The sequence below is a fragment of the Littorina saxatilis genome, linkage group LG10 (assembly GCF_037325665.1).
Source record: "Littorina saxatilis isolate snail1 linkage group LG10, US_GU_Lsax_2.0, whole genome shotgun sequence".
Taxonomy (NCBI): domain Eukaryota; kingdom Metazoa; phylum Mollusca; class Gastropoda; order Littorinimorpha; family Littorinidae; genus Littorina; species Littorina saxatilis.
This window is the reverse complement of record NC_090254.1, coordinates 46,605,567-46,620,566: the sequence shown is the minus strand read 5'-3', so window position 1 is coordinate 46,620,566 and position 15,000 is coordinate 46,605,567. Positions and strand designations below refer to the sequence as shown.

The following is a 15,000-nucleotide window of genomic DNA, read 5'->3' as shown; positions in this document are numbered from 1 at the left end:
AGTTAGACAAGACAGCAACAAAGAGTTAGACAAGACAGCAACAAAGAGTTAGACAAGACAGCAACAAAGAGTTAGACAAGACAGCAACAAAGAGTTAGACAAGACAGCAACAAAGAGTTAGACAAGACAGCAACAAAGAGTTAGACAAGACAGCAACAAAGAGTTAGACAAGACAGCAACAAAGAGTTAGACAAGACAGCAACAAAGAGTTAGACAAGACAGCAACAAAGAGTTGGACAAGACAAAGCTGACACAAGGACACTCACGGTGCCAGCAGACATGTCGGCCAGGCCGCGGAAGTCGAGGTTCTCCTTGCAGTTGTGGAGACACTTGATGACGCGCTCGCTCTCCGTCTTGCCCTTGAGCATGGCCAGGCCGGCCAGGTAGCCGCGGAAGTAGTCCTTGAACTGGTTGGTCTTGCCCTGCCAGCAGGCGCCCACTACCAGCTTGGTGGAGTGCACGTGGTTCGACTTGTGCAGCGGCCAGTCGTCAATCTCCTCGTAGTTGCTGTCGTCCGTCAGTAACAGATTGCCGTCCAGGTAGAGACGGATCTGTGGGGACAGAGAAGACACCGTGTTAACAAGGGGACAGAGAAGACACCGTGTTAACAAGGGGACAGAGAAGACACCGTGTTAACAAGGGGACAGAGAAGACACCGTGTCAACAAGGGGACAGAGAAGACACCATGTCAACAAGGGGACAGAGAAGACACCGTGTCAACAAGGGGACAGAGAAGACACCGTGTCAACAAGGGGACAGAGAAGACACCGTGTTAACAAGGGGACAGAGAAGACACCGTGTTAACAAGGGGACAGAGAAGACACCGTGTTAACAAGGGGACAGAGAAGACACCGTGTTAACAAGGGGACAGAGAAGACACCGTGTCAACAAGGGGACAGAGAAGACACCGTGTCAACAAGGGGACAGAGAAGACACCGTGTCAACAAGGGGACAGAGAAGACACCGTGTCAACAAAGAGACAGAGAAGACACCGTGTCAACAAAGAGACAGAGAAGACACTGTGTTAACAAGGGGACAGAGAAGACACCGTGTCAACAAGGGGACAGAGAAGACACCGTGTCAACAAGGGGACAGAGAAGACACCGTGTCAACAAAGAGACAGAGAAGACACCGTGTCAACAAAGAGACAGAGAAGACACCGTGTCAACAAAGAGACAGAGAAGACACCATGTCAACAAGGGGACAGAGAAGACACCGTGTCAACAAAGAGACAGAGAAGACACCATGTCAACAAGGGGACAGAGAAGACACCGTGTCAACAAGGGGACAGAGAAGACACCGTGTCAACAAAGAGACAGAGAAGACACCATGTCAACAAAGAGACAGAGAAGACACCGTGTCAACAAAGAGACAGAGAAGACACCATGTCAACAAGGGGACAGAGAAGACACCGTGTCAACAAGGGGACAGAGAAGACACCGTGTCAACAAGGGGACAGAGAAGACACCGTGTCAACAAAGAGACAGAGAAGACACCGTGTCAACAAAGAGACAGAGAAGACACCGTGTCAACAAAGAGACAGAGAAGACACCATGTCAACAAGGGGACAGAGAAGACACCGTGTCAACAAGGGGACAGAGAAGACACCGTGTCAACAAGGGGACAGAGAAGACACCGTGTCAACAAGGGGACAGAGAAGACACCGTGTCAACAAAGAGACAGAGAAGACACCGTGTCAACAAAGAGACAGAGAAGACACCGTGTCAACAAAGAGACAGAGAAGACACCATGTCAACAAGGGGACAGAGAAGACACCGTGTCAACAAGGGGACAGAGAAGACACCGTGTTAACAAGGGGACAGAGAAGACACCGTGTCAACAAGGGGACAGAGAAGACACCATGTTAACAAGGGGACAGAGAAGACACCGTGTCAACAAGGGGACAGAGAAGACACCGTGTCAACAAGGGGACAGAGAAGACACCGTGTTAACAAGGGGACAGAGAAGACACCGTGTTAACAAGGGGACAGAGAAGACACCGTGTTAACAAGGGGACAGAGAAGACACCGTGTCAACAAGGGGACAGAGAAGACACCGTGTCAACAAGGGGACAGAGAAGACACCGTGTCAACAAGGGGACAGAGAAGACACCATGTTAACAAGGGGACAGAGAAGACACCGTGTTAACAAGGGGACAGAGAAGACACCGTGTCAACAAAGAGACAGAGAAGACACCGTGTCAACAAAGAGACAGAGAAGACACTGTGTTAACAAGGGGACAGAGAAGACACCGTGTCAACAAGGGGACAGAGAAGACACCGTGTCAACAAAGAGACAGAGAAGACACCGTGTCAACAAAGAGACAGAGAAGACACTGTGTTAACAAGGGGACAGAGAAGACACCGTGTCAACAAGGGGACAGAGAAGACACCGTGTCAACAAAGAGACAGAGAAGACACCGTGTCAACAAGGGGACAGAGAAGACACCGTGTCAACAAGGGGACAGAGAAGACACCGTGTCAACAAAGAGACAGAGAAGACACCGTGTCAACAAGGGGACAGAGAAGACACCGTGTCAACAAAGAGACAGAGAAGACACCGTGTCAACAAGGGGACAGAGAAGACACCGTGTTAACAAGGGGACAGAGAAGACACCGTGTCAACAAGGGGACAGAGAAGACACCGTGTCAACAAAGAGACAGAGAAGACACCGTGTCAACAAGGGGACAGAGAAGACACCGTGTCAACAAGGGGACAGAGAAGACACCGTGTCAACAAGGGGACAGAGAAGACACCGTGTCAACAAGGGGACAGAGAAGACACCGTGTCAACAAGGGGACAGAGAAGACACCGTGTCAACAAAGAGACAGAGAAGACACCGTGTCAACAAAGAGACAGAGAAGACACCGTGTCAACAAAGAGACAGAGAAGACACCATGTCAACAAGGGGACAGAGAAGACACCGTGTCAACAAGGGGACAGAGAAGACACCGTGTTAACAAGGGGACAGAGAAGACACCGTGTCAACAAGGGGACAGAGAAGACACCGTGTCAACAAGGGGACAGAGAAGACACCGTGTCAACAAGGGGACAGAGAAGACACCGTGTCAACAAGGGGACAGAGAAGACACCGTGTTAACAAGGGGACAGAGAAGACACCGTGTCAACAAGGGGACAGAGAAGACACCGTGTCAACAAGGGGACAGAGAAGACACCGTGTCAACAAGGGGACAGAGAAGACACCGTGTCAACAAGGGGACAGAGAAGACACCGTGTCAACAAGGGGACAGAGAAGACACCGTGTCAACAAGGGGACAGAGAAGACACCATGTTAACAAGGGGACAGAGAAGACACCATGTTAACAAGGGGACAGAGAAGACACCATGTTAACAAGGGGACAGAGAAGACACCGTGTCAACAAGGGGACAGAGAAGACACTGTGTTAACAAGGGGACAGAGAAGACACCGTGTTAACAAGGGGACAGAGAAGACACCGTGTCAACAAGGGGACAGAGAAGACACCATGTTAACAAGGGGACAGAGAAGACACCGTGTTAACAAGGGGACAGAGAAGACACCGTGTCAACAAAGAGACAGAGAAGACACCGTGTCAACAAAGAGACAGAGAAGACACTGTGTTAACAAGGGGACAGAGAAGACACCGTGTCAACAAGGGGACAGAGAAGACACCGTGTCAACAAAGAGACAGAGAAGACACCGTGTCAACAAAGAGACAGAGAAGACACTGTGTTAACAAGGGGACAGAGAAGACACCGTGTCAACAAGGGGACAGAGAAGACACCGTGTCAACAAAGAGACAGAGAAGACACCATGTCAACAAGGGGACAGAGAAGACACCGTGTCAACAAGGGGACAGAGAAGACACCGTGTCAACAAGGGGACAGAGAAGACACCGTGTTAACAAGGGGACAGAGAAGACACCATGTTAACAAGGGGACAGAGAAGACACCGTGTCAACAAGGGGACAGAGAAGACACTGTGTTAACAAGGGGACAGAGAAGACACCATGTCAACAAGGGGACAGAGAAGACACCGTGTTAACAAGGGGACAGAGAAGACACCGTGTCAACAAGGGGACAGAGAAGACACCATGTTAACAAGGGGACAGAGAAGACACCGTGTTAACAAGGGGACAGAGAAGACACCGTGTCAACAAGGAGACAGAGAAGACACAGTGTCAACAAAGAGACAGAGAAGACACTGTGTTAACAAGGGGACAGAGAAGACACCGTGTCAACAAGGGGACAGAGAAGACACCGTGTCAACAAAGAGACAGAGAAGACACTGTGTTAACAAGGGGACAGAGAAGACACCGTGTCAACAAGGGGACAGAGAAGACACCGTGTCAACAAGGGGACAGAGAAGACACCGTGTCAACAAGGGGACAGAGAAGACACCGTGTCAACAAAGAGACAGAGAAGACACCGTGTCAACAAAGAGACAGAGAAGACACCGTGTCAACAAGGGGACAGAGAAGACACCGTGTCAACAAGGGGACAGAGAAGACACCGTGTCAACAAGGGGACAGAGAAGACACCGTGTCAACAAGGGGACAGAGAAGACACCATGTTAACAAGGGGACAGAGAAGACACCATGTCAACAAGGGGACAGAGAAGACACCATGTCAACAAGGGGACAGAGAAGACACCGTGTTAACAAGGGGACAGAGAAGACACCGTGTCAACAAGGGGACAGAGAAGACACCGTGTCAACAAGGGGACAGAGAAGACACCATGTTAACAAGGGGACAGAGAAGACACCGTGTCAACAAGGGGACAGAGAAGACACCGTGTCAACAAGGGGACAGAGAAGACACCGTGTTAACAAGGGGACAGAGAAGACACCGTGTCAACAAGGGGACAGAGAAGACACCGTGTCAACAAAGAGACAGAGAAGACACCGTGTCAACAAAGAGACAGAGAAGACACTGTGTTAACAAGGGGACAGAGAAGACACCGTGTCAACAAGGGGACAGAGAAGACACCGTGTCAACAAAGAGACAGAGAAGACACCGTGTCAACAAAGAGACAGAGAAGACACTGTGTTAACAAGGGGACAGAGAAGACACCGTGTCAACAAGGGGACAGAGAAGACACCGTGTCAACAAAGAGACAGAGAAGACACCATGTCAACAAGGGGACAGAGAAGACACCGTGTCAACAAGGGGACAGAGAAGACACCGTGTTAACAAGGGGACAGAGAAGACACCGTGTTAACAAGGGGACAGAGAAGACACCGTGTCAACAAGGGGACAGAGAAGACACCGTGTTAACAAGGGGACAGAGAAGACACCGTGTCAACAAAGAGACAGAGAAGACACCGTGTCAACAAAGAGACAGAGAAGACACCGTGTCAACAAGGGGACAGAGAAGACACCGTGTTAACAAGGGGACAGAGAAGACACCGTGTCAACAAGGGGACAGAGAAGACACCGTGTCAACAAGGGGACAGAGAAGACACCGTGTCAACAAGGGGACAGAGAAGACACCGTGTCAACAAGGGGACGGAGAAGACACCGTGTCAACAAGGGGACAGAGAAGACACTGTGTTAACAAGGGGACAGAGAAGACACCATGTCAACAAGGGGACAGAGAAGACACCGTGTCAACAAAGAGACAGAGAAGACACCGTGTCAACAAAGAGACAGAGAAGACACCGTGTCAACAAAGAGACAGAGAAGACACTGTGTTAACAAGGGGACAGAGAAGACACCGTGTCAACAAGGGGACAGAGTACCCGCTGTTTACTCCTGCTCCACAGACAAGGGACAGAGATTACACTGCGTGCAAGAGCTGTGGGTGGCCCAGGAGTTACAGCGCATGTTGGTGACACTGCTGGACAAGGGTTGATCACGTTATGACATGTTGGTGACACTGCTGGACAAGGGTTGATCACGTTATGACATGTTGGTGACACTGCTGGACAAGGGTTGATCTTGTTATGACATGTTGGTGACACTGCTGGACAAGGGTTGATCACGTTATGTGAACAAATTAAACCGACCTCATGACAGCAAATAAAACCCACGTTATGACAACATGTCATGACACTCACGTTGTTTGGGAAGTCGACGCTGATGGCGTAGTGGTGCCACTGGTTGTCGTTGACCTGGGGGATGTGCCAGCGGAACTCTGCCGGCTTGTACTTGTCCATGTCCTCGGCCTGCACATCCTCCTGACGCAGCAAGAACACCAGCTTCTCTCCGTGCACCCACAGTGCATAGTGGTGTCGGTTCATGCCTGTAACACACATCACACTGTCAGCAACACCAGCTTCTCTCCGTACTGTCATGGCACAGACTGATGCCCAGTTATGCCTTGGACACGCATCACACACACAAAACGGTCAACTATCGGTGGTGGGAACCAGTGGACATAGGACATAATCATACAGCCACAACTATCTCAAATATGAGACGGATTGAGAATCTCTTTTCCACAATGTTAAAATATCTACCAGTAAAATACTGGATAATTTTCTGACAGCACGAACACTGCAACAGGCTAGAGCAGACATACCTTCCCCGTCAGACAACACAAACACTGCAACAGGCTAGAACAGACACACCTTCCCCGTCAGACAACACAAACACTGCAACAGACTAGAACAGACATACCTTCCCCGTCAGACAACACAAACACTGCAACAGGCTAGAACAGACACACCTTCCCAGTCAGACAACACTAACACTGCAACAGGCTAGAACAGACACACCTTCCCCGTCAGACAACACTAACACTGCAACAGGCTAGAACAGACATACCTTCCCCGTCAGACAACACAAACACTGCAACAGGCTAGAACAGACACACCTTCCCCGTCAGACAACACAAACACTGCAACAGACTAGAACAGACATACCTTCCCCGTCAGACAACACAAACACTGCAACAGGCTAGAACAGACACACCTTCCCCGTCAGACAACACAAACACTGCAACAGACTAGAACAGATATACCTTCCCCGTCAGACAACACAAACACTGCAACAGGCTAGAACAGACATACCTTACCCGTCAGACAACACAAACACTGCAACAGACTAGAACAGACATACCTTTCCCGTCAGACAACACAAACACTGCAACAGGCTAGAACAGACACACCTTCCCCGTCAGACAACACAAACACTGCAACAGACTAGAACAGATATACCTTCCCCGTCAGACAACACAAACACTGCAACAGGCTAGAACAGACACACCTTCCCCGTCAGACAACACAAACACTGCAACAGACTAGAACAGACATACCTTTCCCGTCAGACAACACAAACACTGCAACAGGCTAGAACAGACACACCTTTACCGTCAGACAACACAAACACTGCAACAGACTAGAACAGACATACCTTCCCCGTCAGACAACACAAACACTGCAACAGACTAGAGCAGACATACCTTTACCGTCAGACAACACAAACACTGCAACAGACTAGAACAGACATACCTTCCCCGTCAGACAACACAAACACTGCAACAGACTAGAACAGACATACCTTCCCCGTCAGACAACACAAACACTGCAACAGGCTAGAGCAGACATACCTTCCCCGTCAGACAACACAAACACTGCAACAGGCTAGAACAGACATACCTTCCCCATCAGACAACACAAACACTGCAACAGACTAGAGCAGACATACCTTCCCCGTCAGACAACACAAACACTGCAACAGACTAGAACAGACATACCTTTCCCGTCAGACAACACAAACACTGCAACAGGCTAGAACAGACATACCTTTCCCGTCAGACAACACAAACACTGCAACAGGCTAGAGCGGACACACCTTCCCCGTCAGATAACACAAACACTGCAACAGGCTAGAACAGACACACCTTCCCGTCAGACAACACAAACACTGCAGCAGGCTAGAACAGACATACCTTCCCCGTCAGACAACACAAACACTGCAACAGACTAGAACAGACATACCTTTACCGTCAGACAACACAAACACTGCAACAGGCTAGAACAGACATACCTTCCCCGTCAGACAACACAAACACTGCAACAGGCTAGAACAGACATACCTTCCCCGTCAGACAACACAAACACTGCAACAGGCTAGAACAGACACACCTTCCCCGTCAGACAACACAAACACTGCAACAGACTAGAACAGACATACCTTTCCCGTCAGACAACACAAACACTGCAACAGGCTAGAACAGACACACCTTCCCCGTCAGACAACACTAACACTGCAACAGGCTAGAACAGACACACCTTCCCCGTCAGACAACACAAACACTGCAACAGACTAGAACAGACATACCTTCCCCGTCAGACAACACAAACACTGCAACAGGCTAGAACAGACACACCTTCCCCGTCAGACAACACTAACACTGCAACAGGCTAGAACAGACACACCTTCCCCGTCAGACAACACAAACACTGCAACAGGCTAGAACAGACACACCTTCCCCGTCAGACAACACTAACACTGCAACAGTCTAGAGCAGACACACCTTCCCCGTCAGACAACACTAACACTGCAACAGGCTAGAGCAGACATACCTTCCCCGTCAGACATGCAGACGATGTGTTCCTTGGGAGCGTTGTGCGACTTGACCGGGCCGCCCTCGGGGAAGTCGTGCTTCATCCAGGTGGAGATGGTGAAGTGTTGGCCCAGCTTGTGGTCAAAGTGACCGGCCGGCACCTCCACCGCGTTGTGCTGACCGTCGAAGGAGAAGATCTGGTCCATGAGGTGACCGTCGTCTGTGGGCAGTGTCTTGGTCCACTCTGCCTGCCAGGGGGAGGGAAGCAGGTCCACGCTGTCCCCGCTCGCACCTAGCGCAAGGGACATAACTCTGTGTCAAGTCAGTCAATGGGTTTCTAGCGCAAGGGACATTACTTTGGGTCAAGTCAGTCTCTCAGTAATTTTAAAAAGGTCTTTCTTGTAACCGAGGTAAAACCTACACTTGCATTTAAAATTAAGCCAACAACAGAAAACTTGGAGACAAAGTCAAACTGCAAATGTAGAGATAATTTAACTGTCAACTCAACGATTGGTGTCTCTGATAAGTCAGAAAATGGTTATGAGTCTTCAACAGCAAGACAAACAAAACATCACTTGATATTTCAGTGCAGGAGAAGTACTCAGACACTGATCAAATGGCCTTCAGGCTTCTCTACAAAACCCCTGGCACAACTCAGACACTGATCAAATGGCCTTCAGGCTTCTCTACAAAACCCCTGGCACAACTCAATTCTGGCAGCAAAATAAAGTCTTTGCAGCTGAACGAAATTGGGACGTGGATGGAGCAGTGAATGTGGGTATAGGGCGGTGTGGAAGCACACCGGGACAAGGAACAGGTGCTACAATAGCAACAACAACAACAACAACAACAACAAACCAAATAGCCCGCAGACTCCTTACCACAGAGCTTCCGCTGGGACGTGATGGAGTAGGTGTCCCGGTCGCACCCCTTCCCGATGTGCTTGGTGGTCAGCGTCACCTTCACCTTCACCTCCTCAGGGTCGCAGTTCTTGTCGCACAGGTGGAGCTGTGCGCTGTCTGCCAGACGTTTCTGGCCCTGACCGGCCATGTAGGACACAGCAGTGGGGACGTTGTGCCAGCCGCTACGACACTGGCCTTTGACCAGGATGTTGACGAAGATGGGCTTTGACCTTCGCTGACCCCCGTCGTAGGCCACGATGCGCAGGATGTAGTTGTGATGCAGCTTGTAGTCCAGGGCCTCCGTGTTCTGCAGGATGCCCGCCTTGGTGACGAAGAACGGAACATCGGGTGTCAGGATCTCAAAGCCGGCCACCTGACCGTACGCGTCGGAGCCGTCCAGGTCGACCACCCGCAGTTGAAGCAGGTCCGTGAAGATCTTGCCCTCCTCCACCTCCACCAGGTAGGACGAGTTCTCAAAGCGCGGAGCAAACTCATCAACGTCCTTCACCTTGATCAGAACCACCGCCCTGCACGCAGCAAAATAAAGAATGATAGAAATCATGAGCACTTATAACATGAATCACCCCTTCTCGCTAGAGCTCACGGCAATGTTTTTGTTTTGTTTGTTTGCTTAACGCCCAGCCGACCATGAAGGGCCATATCAGGGCGGTGCTGCTTTGACATATAACGTGCGCCACACACAAGACAGAAGTCGCAGCACAGGCTTCGTGTCTCACCCAGTCACATTATTCTGACACCGGAGCAACCAGTCCTAGCACTTACCCCATCAAGGCGATGTACACTAGCAATAAAAAAAACATAACAAAAACAGACATGATATCCAATAAATGTTGTGAGTGAATCACTTAATGCCAAAGCCACTGCCCGCCTTGTCTTTGAACATTTGTGAGCCTGCATGGAAAAACCCGGCTAAAGACGCAGCAAGCTATTTTCGGCTACAATAAAAATAGGTCAGAAGTGATAAAATGATCAATCTTTAGATTTACTGCTAAATCGCTTTATTGATCATCCCCTTCATCATCCCAAAAGGATTTCACCGGTGTATTTCAAAACAGCACTGTGAAAAACTATTACAGTTAGATCAATTCTGTTTTCTGTAAAATATTTGTCAAAGTCTGAAGTTTCATATCATTTCAAAAAGTAAAATGTCAAAAATGTTCCATTTAGCCTGGTTTTCCATTTAGCCTGGTTTTCCCATGCAGGCTCACATTTGTCTGTTTAGCTCTGGTATTGTTTCGTCATGTCAAAGTATGTGTGACAGGGAGGCTACTGCGTCACCCTACACAGCAGGCTCTGCAGTTGTCCGCCGTTCAAGAGCACAATCTATTTATAGCTGGACGTTTCTTCTACGTCAACGAGACCCGCGATATGTAGAGTTCTGTTTGAGATAGGGTCTGACTGCTGTCTCCTTGTATTTTCATGGGAACCTTTGCGTACCCTTACGAGTTAAATTTCCTTGCACAGGTCAAGCCACACTGACCTCTCTGACTGTTTGGCAGGAGAGCCGCAGTCCTCGGCCACGATGTAGAAGCGGTAGTGACTGCGTTTCTCAAAGTCCAGCTTCATCCCCTCCTTGACCCGCACAACCCCCTCCCCGCTGCCCTCCTCCTTCAGCTGCACCTCGAAGGGAAGGTCAAACTTGCGCGGCCGTTTCTTGCTCTCCTTCACCGCAAAACCGCAAATGAAGGCTGCACACACACAGTCAACATGTTAATATCAATACAGTATACACCACAGATGAAGGCTGCACACACACACGGACAAAATGTTAATATTATATATATATATATACCACAGATGAAGGCTGCATGCACGCACAGTCAACATGTTAATATCATTATAAAAAAATAATAATTCAGACCTGGGGACCCCTGTTTTGCACTCATGGTATTATCAAGCAAAACTTAGTGTATTTTCAGAAAAATGAACGTACTCCATACAGCATTCGAACATGTATCTATGTTTCAAACATGTTTCACACGCATCCACTGCACCGTAAATAAAGTTTACAAATATGTTTAAAACAAATGCTTCTTTCAATGTTTACTGACAAAAATAATGTAATCATGTGTCAAAATACTGGATCAGCTTTGGGATGCGCTTGTAAACAAAAGTAGTCCAGGAATTTTTCTCGTTGTATCTTTTCCCCACTGACCGTACTGCTCGCATTCTGGACAATCAAGCTTGCAAGGAGTCCCAGATCTGATCATTATTTCATGAAGATGTCAAGCAGACTTAAAATAATGAAAGAGTTTCCCGCCAACCACAATGTGTTCAAATTCTTCCATTTAGTTCTTGGAATGATAATGTTGGATGGAGCGGCGTTGGGGTCATGCGTGTGGAGTAGGAGAACATGTCATTTGCTCATGCACTTTTTACATTTAGTCAAGTTTTGACTAAATGTTTTAACGTAGAGGGGGGAATCGAGACGAGGGTGTGGTGTATGTGTGTGTGTGTGTGCGTGTGTGTGTGTAGAGCGATTGAGAGTAAACTACTGGACCGATCTTTATGAAATTTGACATGAGAGTTCCTGGGTATGACATCCCCGGATGTTTTTTTCATTTTTTCGATAAATGTCTTTGATGACGTCATAATTATCCGGCTTTTTGTAAAAGTTGAGGCGGCACTGTCACACCCTCATTTTTCAATCAAATTGATTGAAATTTTGGCCAAGCAATCTTCGACGAAGGCCGGGGTTTGGTATTGCATTTCAACTTGGTGGCTTAAAAATTAATTAATGACTTTGGTCATTAAAAATCTGAAAATTGTAATTAAAATAATTTTTTTATAAAACGATCCAAATTTACGTTCATCTTATTCTTCATCATTTTCTGATTCCAAAAACATATAAATATGTTATATTCGGATTAAAAACAAGGTCTGAAAATTAAACATATATATATAAAAATTATTATCAAAATCAAATTTCCGAAATCAATTTAAAAACACTTTCATCTTATTCCTTGTCGGTTCCTGATTCCCAAAACATATGATATGTTTGGATTAAAAACACGCTCAGAAAGTTAAAACGAAGAGAGGTACAGAAAAGCGTGCTATCCTTCTCAGCGCAACTACTACCCCGCTCTTCTTGTCAATTTCACTGCCTTCGTCACGAGCAGTGGACTGACGATGCTACGAGTATACGGTCTTGCTGAAAAATTGCATTGCGTTCAGTTTCATTCTGTGAGTTCGACAGCTTGACTAAATGTTGTATTTTCGCCTTACGCGACTTGTTAAATGCTAACAATGAACTTCATTCACACTGACATGCAGAGTAAATTACACACACAAACAAACACAAACAAACACACACAAACACAGACACAAGCGCAATATTTCCGTACTGCTTACTAAATTAAAGATCTGGTAATAAGCAAACACATGTTGAAACATCAAGAACTGCTACTACAACTTCCAGTTCTTAATAATCATGAAAAGAGTCACTATGACTACAACATGCCCAGTGGAGTCGTAAAGAAAGTGCAGCTGCCAGCCAGGCTAATAATGATAAGCTGCTTTCTCATTGGCACTGACAACAAGAAGCTTATGGTTAGTGAGCGAAGTCTACACAATACTTATTGAACATATAAAGATAAGGACGATAAGGATAACATTCATATTAGTCCTGTGAGGTTACTCTCATGGAAATTGGGGCTGCCATACAGTATACAGTGCTACCTTTGTTTATTTCCTGCATGCTTGTATTCATGTTTCCAAGACCTGAGAATTTGGCTGTGAACTTGGGATCTTTATCGCGCGCATGCATGCACACAAGGTGTTCGGACACAGAGGAGAGTCTACACAAAGTTGACTCTGGGAAATAAATCCCTCGACGAACGTGGGGATTGAACCCACAACGATTGCGACAACTGGTTTTGAAGCCAGTGCCTGTGACTACCGACTGAGATATATATATATCTGGCAAAGTAATCAACAGAAGGGAATTGCACAGAATAAAGCAAATCGCCAGTGAGAACTTACAGGCTCCGCCCACGTCGTCGCTGTCAGTGGCCACCAGGGGGTGCTGAAGTGTGACCTCCGTCTCGTCTTCGCGGATGATGCCGTGGATGACAGGTCGGCCATTGGAGTTGAGCTGTTGGCCGGTGATGTGGGGTCTGTGGGCGTTGGGTTCTGTGCACACATCATCACACAGCCGCTTTAGTCACAGGTACACAACCAACAACAACAACAGCAATGTATTTGGCCATATAATAGCATAACAGCCATTGGAATTTGTCCTGGTGTGGAAACAATCTTTCAACCAAACACTCCTTGCATATAATAATATACAGCTAACGACAACAACAACAAGTCAAAGTCATCAACAATGTGAAAGAGATGCCAGCAAAATGGTCCAAACTAGAGACATACTGACCACCACATAACAACATGGCCACCTGTTCATTGTTTGCCTCTGCAGGCTTCAAGTTCACCAGGACTGCAATTTACAGGGATATTGACGTCGAACAAAACAAAACAACAAGAAAAAAAAACTAAAAGCAAGACATGGACAAACTTTACACAAAACAACTACTACTGAACTACTACAGGTAAGTTTTAGATTACACCTACAGCTGTACACAGACACATGACGACATGTTGTATAATTTGAGTAATTTTCTTCTGTTGATCTTAGTTCTTACAGTTCCTAATTTTTCTTTGAATTCGGATAATAAAAAAGTTATATTCCTAATAATTCAAAGTAATAATAATATTTTTTTATAATTAACAATAATTCATTAAATGCCATTATCACTATCATTAAATTGAATAATATTAATATATACTAATTGTTCTTTTCCGGCTTGTGTTCATATTTTTTCTCCACACAAGCAGTGAAATTATGCTTCATTACAGTATGTTTATGCTGCAATACACTGTCAGTGATACACAATGACTGAATGAGTAGATCTAAACTTGGCCAAAAAATTATTCCAACAATTTTTGCACGCTAAGAAAAGCATTAAAACGCAATTCATTTTAGTTAAACTTTATATGCTCGAAAAGGTAATTACAGTATGTCAGCTGTACATATCATTTGTCCGATTGATGGTACTTTGTATAGGCATCCCGTGACAGCCTGTCAAACAAGGTCACCCCTAAAATCGACCTGACAAAAACCATAGCCCCGTATTTTAAAATCTGCAAAAAATCAGAATATGCACAAACCAAACACTTGTGACAACCATTGGAAAGGCCATTCAATTTCCTGTTCAGAACATTTTGTTTTATGCACCTGACTTCTCTAGTCTTTATGTAGCCTTTTGTCAAAGGCGGTAGGTGTCAACCGTTTCAGAGGCCCAAAAAGGCACATTTTGCGGCCATTTTTGAGGGGGTCCTCCACCCAAAGAGCCATATATATATCTGCTCAAGTTCTCAATGATTTGCTTTGGAAATTTCAGAAGTTATGACCAATAGGCTGACCTAAATCTGTGTTTACTTTTGCAAATGTGTATAATAAGCGTGTTGTATTACGTACATTTTCTGAAAGGACTAAACAAATATTCATATTAATTCAGGGTTTTACTTTTAGGTTAAAAAATCGTGACTTTGCATGCTAAGCAAAAAATGGATGTCTTGTATACT

At 46.6% G+C, this 15,000-nt stretch overlaps 1 protein-coding gene across 3 annotated transcripts in view; it reads right to left on the bottom strand.

The window, feature by feature from the left end:
- LOC138978958 (calsyntenin-1-like) overlaps positions 1–15,000 on the bottom strand; it is a 45,895-nt gene that overhangs the window by 18,527 nt on the left and 12,368 nt on the right. For all 3 annotated transcript variants that reach the window (XR_011459873.1, XR_011459872.1, XM_070351773.1), the window contains exons 2-7: positions 13,396–13,545; positions 10,895–11,102; positions 9,373–9,920; positions 8,511–8,783; positions 6,039–6,223; positions 267–551 (exon numbers count right to left, since the gene is read on the bottom strand). Coding sequence is in view for 1 of the 3 variants with exons in the window: in XM_070351773.1 (XP_070207874.1) it covers positions 267–551; positions 6,039–6,223; positions 8,511–8,783; positions 9,373–9,920; positions 10,895–11,102; positions 13,396–13,545 (1,649 nt within the window). In the remaining 2 variants the exon portion in view is untranslated. The remainder of the gene's footprint in view (positions 1–266; positions 552–6,038; positions 6,224–8,510; positions 8,784–9,372; positions 9,921–10,894; positions 11,103–13,395; positions 13,546–15,000) is intronic.